At 38.2% G+C, this 15,035-nt stretch overlaps 1 protein-coding gene across 8 annotated transcripts in view; it reads right to left on the reverse strand.

Annotated features, from left to right (window-relative positions):
* Positions 1–15,035, reverse strand: part of LOC105683436 (calponin homology domain-containing protein DDB_G0272472-like) — a 121,214-nt gene that overhangs the window by 83,564 nt on the left and 22,615 nt on the right. For all 8 annotated transcript variants that reach the window (XM_048660113.1, XM_048660112.1, XM_048660114.1 and 5 more), the window contains one exon: positions 12,440–12,732. In XM_048660113.1, the coding sequence (XP_048516070.1) occupies positions 12,440–12,484 (45 nt within the window). In that variant the 5' untranslated portion in view covers positions 12,485–12,732. The remainder of the gene's footprint in view (positions 1–12,439; positions 12,733–15,035) is intronic.

Genomic DNA, 15,035 nt, shown 5'->3' on the forward strand with positions numbered 1-15,035 from the left:
GCATGACTTTATAATCACATGTACCTCGTTAAAAATACACGGCAACACGAATCCGAGAAAAACAAGGCGGGTATTGAAGATTTTTCAACGCACACGCGCGCTTTTTTTACGTATGTATATGTATATATATATATATATATATATATATATATATATATATACATATACATACGTATATATGATATACTTGCGGGAAATCATCGGGAGCATAAATAGACAACGGAGATAAAAATCCCGGTATAGTTGGGAGTCGCGATAGAACAACCGAGGGACCGAGTAGCGACGCGGGGCTCGGTCTCAACGTAATATACTTGAGTATCTCCGGCAGATTCTCTAATTGCGGCGAATCCTTTTTTCAAACGAGCTGCACACATATTTCCACAAACGTACCGTGCGTTTTCCCTCTAGGATTTACACCGTTGCCACGAGATGATCGTCGCTACGGGATTCCGCATAAAATACCCGTGCATCGTAACGCGTATCGGTTTTCAAGCGTTTCGCATCGCGACGCGCCGAAAATGGCAAAACGCATCGAGGTCAGAAACAAAAATGAATAAAGAAAAACATTCAAACACAATCCTAAAATATGAACGGTTTCGCACGTGATAAGCCCCGACTTTTCCCTCCTCCCGTTCCCGCCCGCCATTCTTTCCATTTCTTTTTTCCTTCCGTGCAGTTTACATACTTTTCGGCTGTTCTTATGTACGTGCGCATATTTTCGACACCGGATACGTATGCCGGGTGTGTACGTACGTCGCGAACGTGTATGTAATATGCGAACGTGCGTGTAGATTATTATATATAGCCGCTGCAGCGTTATGTATCTTCGGTACGTCTACACCGAAGAAGTGAGTCTCCAGGGCGTCCCTTCTCAACGTGCGAGACGAGCTCAACTACCCTCGACCCATATACACGTATGTGTACGCGCACGAGGTAGATGGTATTATTTTTATATTACGCGCACACCTACGAAGTCTGAGAATATTTGTCGTATAGGATTTTTATTTCACTATTTCCTCCACCTCTTTGTCTTTCCAAGCCTCTTGAATTTTCTCGTCCCACTTTTAACGATCAGTTTCCGAATTAGATCGGCGTGGGTATTTATAGGTATAGGTGTGTAATAATTTTTCGATATTTGCGAAGCGGCGTTAAAATTTAATCATGTAAATGATATGTTTGAATGATTTTTTTTTATAACAGTACCTGCGTATTGCAGCGGAAAGATAGACGGGTATACATATGTATTCTTTTGCAAAAACCGTAGCATTGCATTTCGATGATTATTATTATTTTAACGAGATCGTTAATTTAGCGCAATATTTGCGGGGATCAAAGTCCTTCGGAAATATACTCGCGCGGTATTAAGAATACACATGCGATGATGAACAGATGTACGTATGTATATTTTATACGTCTAATAGAGCGTACGTAGATGGAAGCTGCAATTATTCATCCGTCGAGGATTTCACTCGTTTAAAGTAACACAAGTCACAAGTTTCTACTCATAATGTGATCTCTCGTTCTTTAAATTGGATAGAAGGAAAAGTGAGTTGATACATACCTTTATGATGTGCGATATGAAATACGACTCGTAATATACATATACCTGTACGTATAAGATAATTGTAAATACAAAGATCTCTTCTCTTTACCTCGGCTTTGGATTTAACGACATCGCGCCATGTACGTACGTTTGCATTTTTCTCTTTTTTTTTTTCTTCCTCAAATAATGGCGAAAAATCGTCAAGTATACAAATATGAAAATACGAATAATCGGAGTAATACGGTCGTGATGTTACGTGATTTTTCTTTTATTGGTTCGCATTATTAAATTAATTATCTTACGCGTACATATAAATCGATATTTCGATATTTTTTTTTTTCTTCTCATGCCGAGGTACCCAAGTTATATTATACTCACACATACAATATAAACTCGTACGCTTGAAGCCGCGAGTGATTTTTTCGCCAAGATTTTTTTCCGTTTCGTTGATCCCCCCGGTTCGACCGGAGGGTTTCGATAACGGTGGAATAATTGGAGCCGAGAGACATTAGATAAGAGAGCCGAGGCTGGTCTCCCTTGAGGGAGAGGAGAAAAAAAAAAAGAAAAAAAAAAATTATTTTCCACCCTGAAAATAGGTGAAGAATCTTCCAAATCCACCGCTTGATACCCTCGGCTCTCGTGCCACTTTCTTTTGTAATATCATCGAAGCCCGATTTTTCACGAGTCAATGTTCTTCGCTTTTTTTTTCCCCTCATTATCATCGCGACGCTGCAGTTCCGGATCTTTTTTTCCCCGATTCTTTTTTCTAATTTATAACGAAAGCAAAGACTATCGCGTCTATCCGTATAGCAACCGATAACGGACTTGTTAATGATCGAGCTAATTAATGTTTGATTATATCGCGCATGAATACCACGTGAGTTATAGTAAATTAGTTTTTGAATATATACCGGAGTATATAGGCTGATCACGTGGTACACGTTGCGTACATATATATACATATACTATGCCGCGAAGAATATATTTTGGGATATCCCATTCTCGGCCATTTCTGAATTCACGGAGCGGGAAGGACGTGCTTTATCTTACTTACACCGAGTGGGCGATCTCTCTTGATTTTTTATTTTTCCTCCTTTATATCCTCATTCACTCTTTCCTTTTCTTTTCTACCTTTTTTCTTTTCGTTTCGTTTCTTTCCGTTCCCTTCGTTTCTGCAGAAGCAGTATACAGATACAGCAACTCGCACACCCCCGGCACCAACATTTCCCAAATGATATATATTCGTCTTTATTTCGTTAACACCGTATAACCCAACAAAGTACACACATATACACATACATACACACTAGGTGTGAGTGTTACCAGTTACTTCGGGTATTTTGTCATCGTGTCGCTCGGAATTAACCTCCTCAAAAACCCGAAAAAAAAAAGAGAAAAGCTCGCGGAAGAGCAAAAAAAGAGAGAAAATATAGCAAGAAAAACCTCTTTCACACTCGTATCATCAACGAGTACATTTACAAAAATGGATACGTGTTATCCAAAGTGGAGAAAATTTGATTCAAATTAACAGTGTTTCAATTTTTTTGGTTTTTCCAAAATTCTTCCAATAGTTCGAGCCTAGGGAAGCACCAATTTTCAAAAATAACGTTTCTAAGGTAGCAGCCTGGTAATCAGGCTTCCAAAAATTTTTCATATCAGTTGATCAAGTTGGTGTTCACTGGATGGAAAAAAGAAAGGAAGAATGAAAATAGAAAAAATCGTGGCGACCAATTCGGAATAAAATAGCTACCGACATTTTTTCACGATAAAAGACGCCTCGATCACTGAGTGTCTGACTTACGTGGTACAGGTAGGTTACGTGGTATCAGATGGGGAAGGTAACCAATTGTGAGCTGATTTAATCCACGTCACGATTTTCCATCACGCTCGAATTACATCAGTTGCGTAAATTATATTATACGTACTACACATCGCACGTTACTTTTCCAAGCGACGGAGCGGAATGCTAAAGAAAAAAGGGAAAATAAAAGACACCGATGTAACTACAACCGTAGAAACTGTGTCTTCCGCGAAGTAATTTTCCATCGAGTTTTGAAAATTAAGTTCAATAAGTTCAAGATTTTTTAGGTGCATCATGTGCTTCGTCACAAATGCGAAACGATTGTTCAAAAATTTCCACATCTGTCGCGTCGTACAACGCACACCTTCGTATCCGAAATGTGACGAATGTTATAATTAACGATGATATTTTCACGAGAAAAGCGGCGATAATAATCATGATAACGACCCTATATCGAAGGTCGGTCATTGCCTTCGGTATAGATCGTTAAGTCATGTTTTTCGAACTTACGATATGACGTAAGTTAGAAATAATTGTACTCGAAAGGCGTGGCGGAATAACAAGTCGGAAAAGCTGTAGAAGTTAAACTCTCTCAACATCCAGATATCTCCCGGATCCACTTTATTCCGAAATACGTAGATAGAAATATAGGTAAGTCGATGGAGAGTTTCAGGATCACGTTTCACATTTACTCCATAATCGGTTGTCGATAATGGTTAATGTGTTACATTTATACGAACTAACATACCTGCGCGTATAATACTGCAGTGAATACAAGATCCGGTTTTCTTTTTCTTTTCTTCTACACATTTACATGCAATTACAGATCGACAGCTTGTCCTTCAGAAAAGGAAACGCATGCAACTGTGAACGGCGATAACAAAAATGCAAGGAAGGGAAAAAAAAAGACATTATTTCATGAATCACCATTAAGATTCATCACCATTAGCATTATATTATCATCACATTATAATATTATAATCTCGAATGAATATCGTTCGGTGAAAGTTACGTACGTACCTATGAATATTATAATGGAATAAAAATTTATCTATATAACGCACAATAATATATGTATATACAGTGTATGTATATGGTTGGGAAGCATAAGGTATCCTTTTACGTGTATATGTATAGTTGTCCGGGAGACGTGCGGAAATCCGAAATTATTTTTATCGTCTCGATTTTCGTTCGATTTTTTTTTTCATTCTTTTTTGTTTTTGGTACACACGATCTGAGGTAGGCGTTCGCGATACGCGTGTGCGATGTCCGAAGAGTGAAGAAAAGATAAAAAGAAGGAAGGGTCGAAATTCATCGGTATATTATATAGTACATACATATAATACATACGTGTATATGACGACGCATCGCGATATTATCATCTGCACAACGAATGCACATATAAGGAACAATATTATATATTACGAAGGAGATAAAATATGAGCCCGTGATTCATGCGCCCAGTAAGATAAAATTGAAATCGTAATATACGTGAGTATATGTCTACGTATAGCTTTATATACAGTCCACCGTATTCTGTGAAATGCGATTATTATTTTTTTCTCTAATTCCACGAGGTAACGTATAGATGAGATGAAATATAAAAATGTGTGATGGATCGCATGTGAAAAAATTTCTAGTAAAAGTAGGCCATTTTTAAATTTCCATTTTTTCCTGACACACACATGATATTTGCGTGAGCCACATTCAAAATGAGAAATCGACGCAAGTGTAAAACAATTTTGCAAAAAAAGCATCGACAAAAAGTCATTCGGTTAACACAGATTTATAGAGCAATGATTTTGGTAACTGGATTTTGGTAACTGGATTTTCGGTGCTTATAAATCTTCGTGGATTGATTTTTTATTTTAAAATACGTTGTACGTATCATACAATAGACGTATAAGTGGATCAAATTATAGGAAAACCGGAAGTAACTCGAACGCCCGTATATAAAACTATTCCGAGACAATCTCCGAAGTACATCGAATCGAATAGATTTCGATATTTGGAAAAGCATTATGGTTAGCTGAATGTGAAATTAAAATCAGATACAGATGATATCTGAGCGTGAAAATAAATAGCGAGATTTACTTCCGGTTCATGTGTACGCATATAGAAAGCACACTTTCTGACAACGTTAATTGGTATTTAATCTCCTTTCTTCAATTCTTTTCCTATTTATTTTTATTATATTTTAATTCGTTCGGCTCGCAGCTTTCGAGTATACCTGTGTATTACAATCGACTCCGATTCTATGTATAACTAATTCGAAATTAAATAAAAATTAAAGCAGCTATCGCGGCAGCGCGAATCGAGCTTTCTTTTTTCGATCTCCTTTTCATTTCGTCCTCTGTTCTTTAAATTTGATTTTTATACAACTAATATAGTTACACCGATCGATTCAACGAGCCTCGGAATGCCTCGGGTACTTCGAGTGAAACGTAATTCAAATTGCGATGGTGTAATTAATCTGTAATTGCAATTATACAAGGGTTAAACGCTCATACATATACACGTATACTATACATGCAAAGAGATACGCGCGCATCTTATATACGAGCAAACGAATTACCTCACGTAAGTAATTAGGAATTCCTCTTACATTTTTACCTCGTATAGATAACGTAGTTGAAAAAGATTTTTATTTTTACCCATTCGTTTTTCGTAAATAATCATGTGTTAGGAGCAACCCTTGAAATCGCCTGGATTCAGGTGTACATATCGAACAGGTATACAGGAAAATCAGGGTACGTTGGTGATAAAAATCCCGCAGCTGGAGCTGTGGTATTCCGTGATACGTAGCGTACATAATGTACAGGAAATACAGTAAATACGTTTCGGTATTCTACGTACAATTATCGTGACACGAAATCGTGAAAATTGCATCGAGTCACGAATCACGAATGGGATAAACCGACACAGGTAGGTCAATTTAAAAATCTGACTTCAATACAGACTCGAGACTCGTTGTATACTTGATAACTATGCGCTAAATATACAATAAAAACGAATTATTGTACAGGTATCTAAGTTCATTATATATATATATATATATATATATATATATATATACATAAATACACGAACACCCAGCGAAAGCGACTTTCTACAACGTTCCCCGAGCTCGACGATCTTCTCCTAACGTTCTAACGTGCACTGCAGTTGCTACGGATGCTGCGTGGACTTTTAAATCGAAGATTGTTCGGATATAAAAAAATCTTTTCTACATCCGAGCGATTTCCGAAGATCGTCTTACGAACACCTTTCGAAAAACGTCAGTTATAATTCAAGCTATATCCGTTCGGGTACAAGGTTAAGTCAGATTAGGCCAGGCGTACGGGGTCAACCTTTTCGTTGATCTCTGAGCCGGTTATAACATAGGTTTGCACATAGGTCGGTGGTTGGCGGAGACGATAAATCGCAAACTCTCTTACCACACCGCAGGTCCGAGATTACTTGCAATTGTTGTCCTGCGGCTCCCAATGGAACCATAAATTTCATCTCGCGGTACCATTTCCGAGTTATCCTCACTTCTACCCCTCTCTTTTATAGGTATTCTAAGTATTTCGCACCCATGAAACCCTATTAATTGCATATTTCGTAGAAAATTTTGCGCAAAATTGATCGCGTACTTTCACCGTGAGGCGTCTATCGCCGGATCTGAGAAGTTGAAAATGGAAGTGAACGGAAAAATAGGGTAAGCGATTCGAAAAATGAATGAAGAGTAAAAGGAGGGGAGGAAAGAAAAAATGTTGGAAGAAAGAATGGAGCCGAAGATACGGGACGGAGGAAAAGGACGGTCGTATGTAAATTCGAGACGCTGCACCTTATATTCGTCGACGCACCTTCCTTCGCAAGAAACCAATGAAAGGTCGATACCCTCATCGCGATAAAATGTTTATTTATGTTATACGTGTATACCTATACATAACGTTTTATGGAAATACCTGTTCATCAGAGTCGAGATCAGGTTCTCCCGATACAACGATGCCGACGTTACATGTACATGGCTACGTACATGTATACATCGAGGTATAATTTTGAAGAAAAATTACCCCAATTGAATATCAATTTTCCATATTATTTCACGTTAACAAATTTATGTAACGTTGGTGCGAAGAGAAATTTTTTTCATTATTTTCTTCCCTTTTCTTTTTTCCGTTTATTTGTTATTATTATTCAATCAATTCATTTATTTTTCCTATATTTTCAAGACTCGAAAACTAATTACATAGCGGCATCGGTTCACTACATAAATAACTACAAGCGCATGAACAAGTAACGGGGAAGCGCACAAGTATTTTGATTAATGAATCGTAACGGTTGTGAAGCAGAAGAAATTAAATGTGAGATGAAAAAGAACAAGAAAAAAACGAAGCAAAGATACAGAAAGAAAGGAATCCGCCCGAAGAGAACAGGTGGGAAGATAAGATGGCGTAACAAAAGGAATGTTCGGTGGGATGCTGTGTGGACCGAGATTCATGTATATTTTTATCACGATTATTATTCAGAAATATGCAAATCCGTGAAAAAAAAAATTCAATATACACGTGTCGACGCAGTTACACAATACACCAATCTCATACCTATCTTATGCTCAATGGAGGAAAAAAAAAAGAATCGAATATCTGCAGGAATTCTATTATCTATTTCACACATTGTCCTTTTTTCTGTTTCACGTACACGAACATCGACCGACTCCTCCGTAGTGATCGTGGGTCCGATTCCTCCGCTCTTGATTGAAACTATTTTCAAAGCTGCCCCGGTGCGTTTATTAGGCAAATATCTTAATTACCGCAGTTCGCCGACGCGTAAATTAACGCCTCAGCTGCCCCCCAACCGTATAGAATCGCAAGTATGAGATGGATCATTTTAACCGCACGAAATCAAAATGTAAACGGGAGATATTTCATGTCCTTATCATTATCATTATCGCATACCACCGTACATAACTCTACTTCGAAAATTTACCCTCTATAAATTCTTCCGTTCGTCTAGCCGGATACCGCGGGTAACGTGGCATTTTTTTCTTCCAATTGTTTCCAACTTCATCGGTGAAATCAGGTGACAGTTACGAAGCTTCGGAGAAATATTCTATAACGTTACGAAAGAATTCAACTGTCGCGTTGTTCTATCCTACGTACATACATATACACGTACACATATTTACACATTACGAGTACACTAAAGATATAATAGTTGTTAGAATTGCAGCAGCACCAGCAGCAGCGGGTGTAAGGCAAGCAATGCGAGTAGGCAGCTCGTGACTTGTAAGATTGGAAAGGCGAGAAAACGTTATACAACCTCTAGGTATATTTGATTCACGGCTATACAGGTAAATACATTTATAGGTACGTCTATAGCCTACCTCTGTAGCTATAAGGTATCTTTTATTATTTTTATTATTTATTCATTTTTCTTCACCTCGCAGAAATACCTCATCGCTTTTATAACCGTGTACCATTATTATTGTTAGTATTATTATTATCGCCCTATTATACAGTTTATCATGGTTTATACGAGTGCATAGGTATACGTATATATTCATACATGTATATTATTAAGTACATTCGCTCATGCAGGGCGTAATCCGGGTACCATTATTATTTCACAATATATATTTCGCACTGTACGTATGTGAATTGAGAAGAATTTTCGTTTCAATTAAAAATTGTACATCGAATAGTAGTTATGAAAATTCATCGTTGAATTTTATTTGGTTAAAAAGTTGTCCGTTGTCTCAATATTTTTATGTACAGGATAATGCCGAAATGTCGAATAATTGACCTGGAATTGAAAGGCGCATACGTCAATTCTGATTTATCGGAAATGATCGCATATCGACATATGTGTGTAATATTCGTTACTCGATACTTTGACGATCGCGCGATATCGCGTTTCAAAATTCTCTTCATTTACACTCCGATAATAATACACCGTAACATTGCGGACCGATCGTTTTTTATATACCACGTAGTTTTTCTGCGTCAAATTAACACGCTAATTTGGTCTAGATATAAAAAAAACACCGTATAGTCTATATATTTTGCACGTATATTATACATCGATTGCTGCGTTACCCCTTCAACGATTATGTATTAAATATATAAATAAAATAGATGAAATGAACAATGAAGACCAAACTTGAGCCATTTATAAATGTATATTACAACACCAACTGTGGCACACCTATTTCTCGTACAGTCGGTAATTTCATCAGACATTTCTTTTTTCTATTTTTTAAACTATATACAGAAGTTACAGAATGAAGAAAAAATACTTGGATCACCACAAATGGCTAAATTGGGAGGAATAATTACAGAATGAATTAACACCTTCGTACTGTTTCTAATTTTGCATATTCCTTCGGTAAAAAAAAAAAATAATATAATCAAGAAATAGATATTCCTAGTAAAGGTATATCTGCAGCGATTATTTCGGCATACCGAAAATAAGTATAAAGTAGGTATATGTATAATCAAATCGCCGAGCATATGCCGAGGGACAGGTGCGGCATGCAGTTAACGCGGAAACGCCCACTGAGAAATACAGGTAGTCCAGTCCCCATAATACGCGTACTTACCTGTAGGAGTCATTGATCAAATGATAATAACTTCGATAATAACCCCGCCGATTTCCCAATTTCGATAATATCGCGGTGAATTACGTCTCGGTAGCCGGGGTGGCGTGGGGTATGTAATAGATGCGCATACCTCGCAAGGATGCAAGTGGTTTATTTAACCGCGTGTATTACGGTTGGACGTATATACGTATGTATACGTTACTCGAGTTACGGTACCTATACCTATACGTCGGAGGATGGGGACAAGGATGAGGATCGAGCGTAGAGGAGTACGAGAGGGAAAACGAGGCGTATCGAGCAACATCGGATGCCAATTAATATCCACTGCACCCGGGCGGCGTAAGCTTCGGCCATGGGAAAGGCGCGATGCGATTCGGATCCGCAGCGACGCGGCGTTAGCGGAGAGGTTGGCGCGCGTTCGTCGATCGGTCCTTAGGGTGCGGAGAAACGGCGAAGGGGATGGATATTATATCGTGATATCGTAACCGAGGCACGGGGCGAAACGGGAAGTAAAAACGGGGGAGGGGTGGGGAACGAAAACGGCTGAAATAACGGGGGAATTTCAGGGAATGAAATATATATTCGTCCCGTCGTCGAGGAGCGTTTCGCGACGCCCAACGATCTAATATATACCCGTGCCATGCCATGCCATACCCTCCCCTCCCCCGTATACGTACATCTGTACATGATATAGTCTCGCCAAGGGGGTCACTTGTCAACACCAACTTCCCCCACGTTCGGAAAAGCCGCCACCCTTATAACCTGTAATTCAAGCACCGTCATGGTTTGCTATAATATACCTGTACCACCGTGTGTACGCGTATAGCTAGAGGAAATCGTTCGCCATGCCAATTATACCCGATATCCCGACCTACTCGATTTTCAAGTGTGTGGAAGTCGAGCGATTCGTAGCTACGTACGGATATATTCTTCAAATTCATCTGGATTTCCACTTTCAAGAAAATACGTGAATTTTTTATTAACCAGCTGCGCATTGATTTGAAAATGTATACCAGACATCTGATATTAATTTATATTTATTCCCTTCTTTTTTTTTGCTTCTCTTTTCAATTCAAGAACCTTCGATGAGCCGCGAGAATCCTCTCTGAAATTTTTTATTCCTGGATTACCTCTAGCTGTACTGTACCATGTCCTATCTTTCTATCCAGCTATACAACGAGTTACCTGACAATTCCATTATATAATTTGTTCTCTGGTCATTTCATTAAATTTATACACGGATAACCACAAACCACAAAACCACTCGATGAAGTTCTATATTATAGGCTGCATCACGAGAAAATCGAAATAAAAGGAAAAAAAGCTCTCCTGCGGGATCGCTTTATTTTCTATTCGGGCATGCAGGCTCTCGACGATCCGACTGACCGTTACAGGTATCTAGGATAATTGAATCTAGGTTTTTATTTTTCATTTTTCTCCATTGAATTTGAAATTCTAACGGGAACAAAATCGCATGTGTATCGAAGATAACGAAGGTAACGAATCGCCGAAGTTAAAATATTGAGCGGAATTGTAATTCTTGTTCCTCAAACTTGCGGAACCGCGCTGGAGAATTTTATTTCGTCAATTGAAATTATTCGTCGACGTGTTAAATATTTTCTTTCGCAAAATGTGAAAAAGTCACGTTCTCAGACGAAGAGCGGGAAACCGCGAATAGTCTAAGTAGATATCGAACACATAAAATACGGATACTTATATATACATCTATCTATTGCACGTGGATACCTCACCTCACCGCGCGTACGTAACAAATTGGTGTATATAAAAGTGTAATGTTCATTCGACCGATAAGTTAATGAATTTTTTTATTTTCTTCTCAATCTCGATCGACGTTGAACGACGCATAAACGATCCGTTGAAAAGAAGATAATTGGAGTAACAGCTGCAGATAAAAATAGAAGGTGATCCTTGTACGTTACACGCGTTCTTCGCCGAGATAAGAAAAAGGATAAAAAATAATCGGCGGAACAGAATGGCCCCGAAAAAGGTAGGATAAAAATTAATGTTAAAATATAGCTCGGCTCTGAATCATATCCTTCTTCGGAACGTGAACTCCCGCGGAGTCACGAGCGAAGCTAAAATGATTAGGTGTAAAATAATCTAATTAAACGGTCGACCTGACATCGGGGTAACCTTACACCACCCCCCGCAACCCTTTCGCACCCTTCCTAGGAAGCGAAGGCTTCTGCAGTAGCTTCGCTCAGATGATGCGGAATAACCCGCCGGAGGCTAGAAACGCTCCGACTTGACGATCGAAACTTTTCTTAATTGTTATCGTAACACCCCAAGGCCCAATTACAAAGATGGTAATTATCAGCGTGTCGCGTGGGCCGGGATCGGCAAACTTTGAGAAAAAAATTTCACTCACTTTCTCTTCTTTCTTTTTGTAATATGAAAGAGAATTAAGCATTAATAGAAGATAGAAAAATGAGTGAGTTACGATATGCCCAAAATTATGTTGATTCGATGGAAATGGTTATGCACTTACTTTGTAGATACCGTCGACCAGTCGAGTGAGTTCTTCGGTTTCCATCTTGACTTGTTATACTCCACTTCTTCACGCAATGTTCATATTTTATTTTTTTTATTTAATAATCTTCTTCTTTCTCCTTTTTCTCGTTTTTTTTTTTTTTTTTTTTCGATTCGAAGATCGCCGTCTGTTCGGTTTCTTTGTCGTTCCACTTTCTTACTTCTACAGAGAGGAGTATATTGTCGACGTCGCTGAATCGCTGCTCGCCGCAAAGTAGTCAGTCACCCAACGGAGCGACGCGTCTTTTTCCCCTGAAAATAGAAAAGAAAAAAAATATACCGTTATCTACCTTACAACTGCGTTCGACCATTGTCCATTCTTTTTTATTTTTCTTTCTAAATTTTTGTCCACATTTTTATTTTATTCCTCTTTCATTTTCCCCGTACAGTTATCTTTCGAATGTGAAAAACGATTGGTTTCCTCTAGTCCTTTTTTTTTCTCGTTCTCTTTCAAAAATTTTAATCGGAAAATAACGGCTGTGAAAATTTCATAAGCTCGACCCTTTTAATTGTCGTGTTATAAATACGCAATGATAATTATAACGAATTTCTCAAATTATAATTGATACGAAAAGGATAATTAAAACCGTTAGTTCGTTAGGCGAAGAGAAGGAGAATATATATAACGCTACACACCGTGAAAAAAAAAAAAAATGCAACGCGTGAGGTATGAAACTTTTTAGTATACTGCGAATTAAAATGTCCTTAAAATAATATTGCCATGAAAAAAATGTGGGTAGGTAGTTGTTTTAAATTTTTTGTACGTGCGTGAAATACGTAGTGAGCTTTAACAACAGATGGAAATTATTCAACATCGAGCTCTATTAAGCAGAATGATTTTAATCAATCATGTTAATTCGATCTCAACCGTGAATCGAAACTTGTATTACATGGGGTGTAATTTACACCCAAAACTTCTCGAAGTACCTGTTAATTGTAAGCCAGCAGCGCGCAGCTGAAACTCGGACGACGATAACGATAATTAATCCTTCTTCACACCAAACCCAAATTATACAGAAATTAAAGTTGCAATGTTCTCCTTGTCTACGCGACATCTGCTTCCTATAGGTATATCACGTTCAACGGTATAATAATCCCAATGATATCTTTCTGCAAATAAATTTTCCGATCGATGTGAAATTCTCATTCATTGTCGGATGTAACAGCGACGTATGTTCTCTTTCTTTTCTATCAGATCATTCTTTTTTCGCTTCATAGGTACAATAATTTACCGCACGTACACCTGTAAGTATATCCATACCAATGTGTATATAGCGCAAACTTGGCACTCCTTTTTTCCTCCCTTTCTGAATTCCTGTTATACGAGCGACCACAATAGTTCGAACAAGTGCCAGGTACCCGATATCTATCAACTTTCTGAGGTTATAAGGCTGGGCAATCACTCGCTCGATTATTCGTCTTGTTCAATATATCTATGGTCTTACGGGGTGGGCTACGATACGACGAAAATTCATAGAAATTCACACGATGTGTTTTTCTTACAATTAGATCCGTCTACGTCACGGTTGACTCACCGTCAAAATCATCCAAAAGTTAGAGGGTCCGATCAGAAAAAAAAATCGCAATTGCCAAATTTTTAAAAATATTGAATCTAAGCCCGATGGGCTTCCTAATACGGTGAGAATTAAATTGAGGTCTTTGAGAGCACCGTCTTTTGATTTTATCCTTACGAATAAGATGACGTATCCTCTGAGCAAGTGTGTAACATATTTCCAGCGTGAAGTTATGCGTATTTTTTGGCTTTGGCAGCGGTAGCAGCATAGATATAAAATATAAATATCATAAATAGACATACCCACGTTAGGTATATATAAAATATTATTACATAGATGGATGTATAAATACAGGAACACGTAATACCGTTTGCGCACAAGTCCCCACCGGGTGTCCTTGCGGAATGAAAGTAGCCTCGGAAAACACTGAACAGTCAGTGGTAGTTATATAGTTCACCGTTGCACAGCTTCGAGAACTTCAATATCTCCGCAAAACGCGATATTTATGTAGTTTCAGTACATACACACACACACACCGTACATACAACTTACGCTACATGTAGTTAAAACCGCACTGTTCGATGCAATTTGGTACACCCTCAGTTGGCTTTTCCTGTTCACTAGACGCGACTTTCGAGTGTCTTCCAACACCTGCAGGATTCCGTCATGTGTATAGGATTGAAAGCGTCACCGTACGTACATACAAATGTACTTGAAATTCATAATTTCGACACCGATTTGCCAGTTTTTTTCTTTCACTTCTACTTGTGAATAAATGAATTGTTCACCCCGCACCACGATCGGCATGATTTTCCATCTCATTTTGATCTCATATTCATTCGGTCTGACTTTATCGATTCTCGCTATTCATTTTCTTTGTTTTTTTTTTCTTCCTTCACACGCGCTGGTGGAGTCGGTGTTGAAATTCCAGACGTCGCGTGATAAGAGGGGAACTAGAGTATACAAAAAGTGAAACGGGAGACCAGAAAAAAAAAAAAAAAAAGGAAAAAGTAAGAAGACAAAAAAAGTTGGATCGAAAAG

The sequence above is a fragment of the Athalia rosae genome, chromosome 1 (assembly GCF_917208135.1).
Source record: "Athalia rosae chromosome 1, iyAthRosa1.1, whole genome shotgun sequence".
NCBI lineage: Eukaryota > Metazoa > Arthropoda > Insecta > Hymenoptera > Athaliidae > Athalia > Athalia rosae.